The 8,616-nt window shown below is 50.1% G+C and overlaps 1 protein-coding gene across 1 annotated transcript; it reads left to right on the top strand.

Annotated features, from left to right (window-relative positions):
* The first annotated feature begins 6,007 nt into the window (after positions 1 to 6,007).
* LOC112898774 lies at positions 6,008 to 7,004 on the top strand. The gene is made up of 2 exons (XM_025967065.1): positions 6,008 to 6,493; positions 6,945 to 7,004. Exons 1-2 carry the CDS (start codon positions 6,008 to 6,010, stop codon positions 7,002 to 7,004), a joined length of 546 nt encoding a protein of 181 aa, XP_025822850.1.
* Positions 7,005 to 8,616: the final 1,612 nt, after the last annotated feature.

The raw sequence follows: 8,616 nt of genomic DNA, 5'->3' as shown, positions 1-8,616 counted from the left end.
GAGCAATGCATTGAATGCATAAAAGGCAAATTCGTAAAGAAAATAAAGAAAAATGCTAAGAGGAGCACAGGTGTATTAGAAATAATTCACACAGATATCTGTGGTCCGTTTAATGTAAAGAGTGTGGATGGTTATGACTCGTTCATAACATTCACAGACGATTATTCCCGTTATGGATACATTTATCCAATTAAAGAAAGATCGGAGGCTTTGGATAAGTTTAAAATATTCAAGGCCGAAGTAGAAAATCAACATGATTTAAAGATTAAAATCGTAAGATCCGATCGTGGAGGGGAATACTACGGTCGACACACCCAATATGGCCAAGTTCCAGGACCTTTTGCGAAGTTCCTAATGGAACAAGGCATAGTAGCCCAGTACTCGATGCCGGGCGAGTCTCAGCAGAACGGAGTGGCTGAAAGACGCAATCGCACTCTAATGGATATGGTGCGAAGCATGATCAGTTACTCTTCGTTGCCAGTGAGTTTATGGATGGAGGCACTGAAAACCGCCATTCACATTCTCAACAGAGTTCCGAGTAAATCGGTGCCGAAAACGCCGTATGAAATGTGGACAGGAAGAGTGCCCTCACTGAATCACCTGCGGGTGTGGGGGAGTCCTACTGAGGCAAAAGTATTTAACCCGACCATTGCAAAATTAGATTCGAGAATGGTATCTTGCCATTTTATTGGCTATCCAGAAAGGTCAAAGGGTTTTCGTTTCTACTGCCCAGACAGATCGACGAAATTCGTAGAAACGAGGCATGCCGTTTTTCTTGAGGATCAAATGATCCGGGGGAGCGGCACAGCAAGGAAAATTGATCTTGAGGAGAAGAGGATGTATACACCCAATCCCGTGATTCAGGAATCCTTTTTCTCGCTGCCCGTTGTGTCTGCACCGCCAGTGCAAGTCACTGCGATGCCGATACCTGTAACGACTCCTTTCTGTGGTGACGGTGAATGAGGAAGAGGAACCCATTCATCAGGCTCCTGACGAGCCAGTTGCTGCACAAGAAGAGGAGCACCAGCAGCCCCAAATAGATGAGGCACCGCAGGCTCAGGCTCACGGGAGACCTCAAAGAATAAGAAAACGCACTATTTCTAATGACTATGAAGTCTATAATAGCGAGGAAATTCAAATGGAGGATGATCCTACTTCATTTGAAGAAGCCATGAGAAGTGAACATTCGTCGAAATGGCTTGACGCTATGGAAGACGAAATAAAATCGATGAGTACCAACAAAGTGTGGGACCTAGAGGAGATTCCTGAAGGAGCCAAAACAGTAGGCTGCAAATGGGTCTACAAAACCAAATATGACTCCTAAGGGAATATAGATAAGTTTAAAGCACGACTCGTGGCTAAAGGATATACACAAAGAGAAGGAATTGATTACAACGAGACGTTTTCCCCGGTCTCTTGTAAAGATTCTTTCAGAATCATAATGGCTCTTGTAGCTCATTACGATTTAGAATTACATCAGATGGATGTGAAGACAGCATTCCTTAACGGGGACTTAGATGAAACCGTCTATATGGCACAGCCGAAAGGTTTTGTCGTGGAAGGCAAAGAAAAATTGGGATGCCGTCTGAGGAAATCGATTTATGGGCTAAAGCAAGCTTCAAGACAGTGGTACTTGAAGTTTGATAAGACAATAAAAGAATTCGGGTTTAAAGAAAATGTCGAGGATAATTGCGTTTACGCAAAGTTCAAGAATGGAAAGTACGTCTTTCTAATTTTGTACGTGGACGATATTCTACTGGCAAGTAGCGATGTCAATCTGCTACTAGAGATGAAAAAGTTTTTATCCTCGCATTTCGAGATGAAAGACCTCGGTGAAGCAAGATTCGTTCTAGGAATCGAGATTCACCGAGACAGATTGAAAGGGGTATTAGGACTATCGCAAAAGACATACATAGAAAAGGTCCTAAAGAAATTCAATATGCACAAATGCAGTGCCTCACCTGCACCTATAGTTAAGGGCGACAGATATGGGGAATTTCAATGCCCCAGGACTCAATATGAGATTGATCAAATGAAAATGGTACCATATGCTTCCGCTGTGGGAAGCTTACAGTATGCACAAGTGTGCACACGCCCTGACATAGCTTATGTTACCGGGTTGCTTGGCAGATTCCAGAGTAATCCAGGACCAGAACACTGGAAATTGGTAAAGAAAGTTCTGCGCTATTTGCAAGGAACAAAAGGCCTCATGTTAACGTACAGGAGAACAGAATCTCTGCGTATCGTAGGATACTCAGATTCCGATTACGCAGGAGATGACAGAAAATCCACGTCAGGATATGTGTTCACCCTAGCCGGGGGAGCAATATCGTGGAAAAGTTGCAAACAAACCGTCACTACATCGTCCACAATGTATGCCGAGTTTGTTGCATGTTATGAGGCTACAGGGCAGGTGAACTGGCTAAAGAAGTTCGTACCCGGTCTGAAAATGGTTGATAACATATCTAAACCATTACAGTTGTACTGCGACAACGAGCCCGCAGTAATGTACGCTCACAACAACAAGACAAGTGGTGCTGCCAAACATATAGATATAAAGTATTATGTTGTGAAAGATAAAGTCCGAGATCAGATCATTAATCTCGAGCACATAAGCACAGTGAAAATGTTTGCGGATCCGCTGACGAAAGGCTTACCACCCAACGTGTTCAAGGAACACGTAGCCGGCATGGGGTTAAGGGATAGCCTGTGATTTTCGGACTAGAAGGGCCCAAAAGGTTAAAGAATCGCTTTCTGAATAGAGGAGTATGTTGTAGCTGTTGAATCTATCGGCGATTGACCATGACGATAAAGCATGCTCTATGTACAAATCCATGAAGAAGCGAGAAAAGTAAAGGAAAGAAAAACACAGAGTGAGATTAAGGGGGAGACTGTTAGTTTGATCTCCTAAACCCCCTCGGAATCCCAACGGATCCGAGAGGGTCTTGCTCTCTCACGCGCCCTGATCGGGGGCGTACCAGCACGATCTAGCTGGTGGGCCCCCGTCGCACTGCGCCATATAAAAGGAGGTGGGGGCCAGCGGCACACGGCACGAGAATCACCGGCGCCGCAGCCACCCCACCTACACAACCCTAACTGATCTAGAGGAGAGGCGCAGCAGCGGCGGGAAGCTCCTCCGGCCATCGCCCGCGGGACCTCTGCCTCGACCCTCCTCCGGCCATCGCCCGCGGGACCTCTGCCTCGACCCCGGACACGCGAAGTGTACACACCGTCGGCCACCGTGAGCTTGAACCTCTACGGCCGATCTGCTCCGAACCCCGCGCTACACCGCCATGGCGGGAACCTCTGCATCCGCTGCCGGTCTAGGGCACGAAGGTATAACCCCGTGCCCTTCCCTGCTTTCTCTCTCTCTCAATCTCTCTATGACCCGTTTTTATCAGCACCAAAAGGAGATCTTCTAGTCTAATTAACGCATTAGCCGATCCTAATGACTCAACAGTTTGAACATTCTCCACAACAAGCTTTGTAACACTGCAAGGGCTCTCAGAGCTTGGAGCAGTAATTTATTCGGCGATGCGGTGATTCAGTTTCATATGGCACAAGAAATCATTCTGAGGCTTGATATGGCACAGGATGTCAGACAACTGACTCAGGAGGAAACTGAACTTCGCTAGGCACTTAAAATCAGAGTTCTCGGGCTGAATGCTGTGGAGCGTTCAAGGCGCAGGCAGTGCTCACGGCTAACTTGGCTAAAAGAAGGGGATGCCTGCACAAAGTTTTTTCATCTGAAAGCCAATGCACGTCGCCGGAAGAATTTTATACCGCATCTCAAGACTCAGGCGGGGCAGTTACTTTGGTCTCATGAAGAGAAAGAGAAGGAGATTCTTGATCACTTCCTCAACACTTTGGGAAAGAAGAAGATCGATCAGCTTCTTTCCATTGGGATGATTTGAAATCTGGTTCAAATTCAGAGAAGTGGGTTGGATGATGCTTTCTCTGAAAAAGAAATCGGGGGATGCTATTAACCAAATGCCATCGGAAAAGGCGCCTAGTCCAGATGGATTCACAGGCTTTTTCTACAAGATCTGTTGGCCCATAATTAAAGTAGATGTTGTGAACGCCTTTGCATGTATTCACAGGTTACACATGGGTCCAATGGGGAAGTTGAATAGTGCTTCTATCTCCCTGCCGCCGAAGAAGGATGTGGCTGATACAGTAAAGGATTTCAGGCCGATCAGTTTGATTCATTCATTTGCCAAGATTGTCTCAAAAATGTTGGCTCTAGCTCTACGTCTACAACCGATCATTGATGGGCTGATTTCAACTTCTCAAAGTGCGTTCATTAAGAAGCGGTGTATACAAGATAACTTCCTGTATATCAGAAATCTTGCAAGAGCTTACCATCACACAAAAACACCTGCACTACTTGAAAATGGACATCTCCAAGGCCTTCGATTCGGTTTCCTAGGAATATTTGTTTCAGCTACTGGAAAAGAGGGGTTTTCCGCCAAGGTGGAGGGATTGACTGGCTCTTATTTTCAGCTCCTCGACTTCCCTTTGTGCTTCTCAATGGGGTTCCAGGGCCTACAATTGAAAACAAGAGGAGCCTTCGTCAAGGCGATCCACTGTCGCCTTATCTTTTCATTTTGGCAATTGACACACTTCAAAATATTTTCAAGCTGGCAACAGATGAGGACTGTCTTTCACCCCTGCGTGGTCGACATGCCAAGCTTCGTTTGTCACTTTATGCCGATGATGCAGTTGTCTTTGTCAATCCAGTCAGAGAAGAGGTGCAGATGGTGTTGAGATGATGAAAAAATTTGGGATGCCACGGGACTGAGGATTAACTTGGAGAAAAGCTCGGTAGCGAGCATATGCTGCCAAGACCTCGACATGGATGATGTTCTAAGCTCCTTCACTGGCCAACGAGTGGGGTTCCCGCTGACTTATCTGGGACTACCCTTAGTTCTCGGAAGGCTTTGGCTTGTCCATGTACAGCAGGTGCAGGATAAGGCCCTAGCAAAATTATCTGGTTGGCAATGCAACCTATTGAACCCAGGTGGACGAAGAGTGCTGGTTCGGTCTGTGCTTAGCTCCTTGCCTGTTTACTTGCTGACAGTGATCAAACCACCGAAGCAGTTCTTCAAACTTTCGATAAGGTGCGCAGACAGTTCTTATGGGCCGGAAACCAGCGGCTGCATGGGGGTAAATGTAAAGTAAGCTGGGCGCGGCTGCAAAGACCAATCAACCAAGGTGGTCTTGGGATCACTAACCTGGAATTCTTTAGTCGAGCCCTCAGGTTAAGATGGTTATGGTTTCAATGGAGACACCCGGATCGGCCTTGGGTAGGTATGGAACTGCCAGTGGATGAGATGGACATTGCTCTTTTTGCTGTGGCCACCAAGGTGATAGTAAATAATGGTCACAAAGCAAGTTTCTGGCTGTCAAGCTGGGTGCAAGGCCTGGCCCCGGCACTCCTCTTTTCGGCTCTATATAAGCACAGCAAACGAAAGAAGCGGACTGTCGCGGAAGCCTTAACCAATGATCAGTGGATAAGAGATGTGTCTCATGATTTAACTGTCCCTCTCATTGATGAATTGGTCCAGTTATGGGGTATGATCGAAGATGTGCCTTATTAGGAGTGTTTTTTGAGCACTCTTGGAGATGCTCTAAGTGTTCTGTTAGTAACTGAATTGACTCCTTCTCCGTGTATGTAGCTGAACATGTGCATGTACTGTTAATCAGTTAGAAATGTTAGCTGAGAGTCCGGGCTTGCAGCCCTTGCACTGTGTATATATGTACATCAAACTCATGAATAGAAGTGTGTGGTCATTCTCTGAACTCCTACATGGTATCAGCTTAGCTCGCAATCCACTTCTTCCGCTGCGCTCCTCTCCACCAGATCGCCATGAGCTCCTCCTCCTTTTCCTCTAGATCTGCTTCTCCAGCCGGCTCGGCAGCTCCTGAACACGGCCTTCCCCTAGTCATCACTACTCCTGCTCCGGCATCTCAAGTCCAGCTGATCAACATCAAGGCCCATGTTCCCATGGTTCTCGAGTTCGATGCCGGAAACTATGGGCAATGGCGTCTCTGCTTCCTTGCTGTCTTCGCCAAATTCGGTCTTGTCGACCATATCAACTCCTTCATGGTGCAAGGTACTTCTGATTGGGTGCAAAACGATTACTCCATCGTCTCCTGGCTCTACTGCACCATCTCCACCGATCTGCTACGCACCATTCAAACCGGATCGGACACCGCCTACTCTCTGTGGCGCTTCATTCGTGGGCTCTTCCGCGACAACAGGGCCACCCGATCTGCGTACCTCGGCGCCGAATTCCGGAACATCTACCAGGGCGACATGACCGTGATGGCCTACTGCACCAAGGTGAAACTCCTCGCCGATCAGCTGCGCGATCTCGGCTCGCCAGTTTCTGATCCCGACCTCGTCATCACCCTCCTGCGCGGCCTCAACCCTCGTCTTCAGCACGTCATCCCCGGCCTAACCGTCAACAAGCTGCCCAACTTCCTCAAGGTCCGCTCCCATTTCTTCTTGAGGAGCACCGCCTCGACAATGCTGTCAAGATGGCCCAGGCTGCTGCCTTCTTCGCCAACCAGCAGGCGGCCGGTGGTTCGTCGTCCAGCGTCGCGCCGGCATCACAGTCTGCTCTCGGCCTCGCCATACACCCGGCGCCATCGGCCCATCTCCTCCGCCATCACCTGCCGATGGTTCCGGCAAGAAGCAAAAGTACAAGAAGAAGGGGCCGTCCACCAACACCACTCGTCCCGGTGGCTCTCAGCAGCAGCCTCCGTCTCCAGCGCCTCCGGCAAACCCTGGGCTGGCATGTTCCAGGCGTGGCCCGTGGTTCCGAGACATACCACTGCAAACATGGAAGGTTGTGTGTGATCTGATCTCACTGCAAGCTGTTGCGCTGCGTAGTGCAACCATTTCTGTTCTGTTCCCCGTTCCTTTTGTACGCCTGCAGATGCCTCTGCGGTTCGATCAGATATCAGAGAGCGGCATCGATGCCCGGCGACTTCGGTGACGACGGTGGCCGGTGGGCATCAGAGGTTGCGCCTCCTCATCTTTTTTTTCGAAGAAGATGGGCCTGTCTGTAACTTGCTCGACGTCGGCGGTCGGCCTTGTTAACGCAGCTCGATCAGCGATTCAGTGGTCAATTCAATCAGTGCACGCGTCAGCTTCACCCGCCACGGCAACAGCGGGAGCAGGTGACGCCTCCGAGGAAAGAGAGGCCCCTGCTTCGGTGTCCGAAGCACATGGCTGTTGCGCTTCGCCGCCGTGGCGCAGGCGGATGCGCGGCGCGTTGATTCGCGGGACGCCGTCAGTGCGAGGGCGGCGCCGCCCGGGCACACCTGCAGGCAGCTGTTCCATTCACGTCTTCCACACGGGCCGTCCCGTCCACGCGGCGGAGCAACCGCGCCGTGCTCCAACACCCGGCGAACGACGGTAAGGGTGGCAGTGACCGCGGCGGAGGGGCGGTCGGTGATCCTGTTCCCCGACCAGGGGTGGACGGTATTTCATTTACCGTCCACCCCCTGCAGCCGGCGGATCGTCAACGAGCGGCAGGATCCGAGCGGAGGGAGTCGAACTGGTGCGTCGCATGGGCTTAAAAGCCCAAGTAACAGCCCAGTGGTCAACGTGGGCCGTGTCTTGTGAGCCCAGTGATACGCTCGGGCCGGCCAACGGGTAGCGTTGGCGAACGCGGCGCTGCAGGTGGCCGGTGGCCGCCTCCACCATCGGAGGCCTCGACGACGGCCGCGGCGGCGCGATCGGGGCCTCGCGCCCTGTTCACGATCCGCTGTTCCCGGAATTGCTCAGGCCAGGTTGTCGCCGAGGGCTGAGAGAACCATCCCGAAATTGCTTGGACGGGGCTCCGCTCCCCGTCGCCCCCCCCCCCCCCCCCCCTCTGAATTGAAACTCCGGTTGAACAGCTCGCCCGGGCTCTTCTTCCCCGTCGCCGGCCTCGACATCCTGGTCAAGCTGTCGCACGACCCATTAGGTGCTCCATGCTCTGAAGACGTGTCATGATTACAGCTCGCTGTTCTCAGCCGTCAGCCTGCATGGCTGCATGCTGCTTCGCATCCAGTGCATCCATTTGCGTGTACGTTGGCTTCTGTTGTTTCGCATCCAGGCATGCATCGACGTCTGAAGAATTTGCGGTCCAAACATGAGGTACATTGGGAGATTGTAATCTTTCGTCTTTCCTTTGTGCGAATAGATTGTTGATTGCTTTCCACTCCGCCATAGCAGTAGATGATCTGTGGAGAGAAGTGTCACTGCACTCGCACGTGCACTGACACCCTGTAGCATTATCATCAACCAGCACGCAAAGGATGCTTCTCCAAAACCAAAAAGATTTTTTTTCCCAGAAAAAGTACTGATGGATCTGAAGACTGACTGTCATTCACCATGGCTTCTCTGCATGCCCTGTATATAATCTGGGGATCTTGGTTCATAGTTTACACCCTGGAGCTGTTTTGAACTTTGAGAACCGTGAATGAATTGGCCGGCCTGAAGAGAATTGTTAGCCCTTTTTAATCTAAATTAATAAAAATAACCCCTGTTTAGCGCGTACCCTTTGTATTGTCACAACCATATTTTCCATTAACCACTGAGGTTCTATGAGACTGAAGTAT

This window comes from Panicum hallii, chromosome 1, assembly GCF_002211085.1.
Source record: "Panicum hallii strain FIL2 chromosome 1, PHallii_v3.1, whole genome shotgun sequence".
Classification (NCBI taxonomy): Eukaryota; Viridiplantae; Streptophyta; class Magnoliopsida; order Poales; family Poaceae; genus Panicum; species Panicum hallii.
The sequence above is the reverse complement of the archived record's forward strand: the minus strand, read 5'-3'. Positions and strand labels throughout refer to the sequence as shown.

Excerpts from the sequence above, each read along its gene's own strand:
- LOC112898774 (XM_025967065.1), top strand. The coding sequence starts at position 6,008 with ATGGTTCTCGAGTTCGATGCCGGAAACTATGGGCAATGGCGTCTCTGC. Across the intron at positions 6,494-6,944 it reads AGCTGCCCAACTTCCTCAAG|ATGCCTCTGCGGTTCGATCA; the intron begins GTCCGCTCCCAT and ends GTACGCCTGCAG.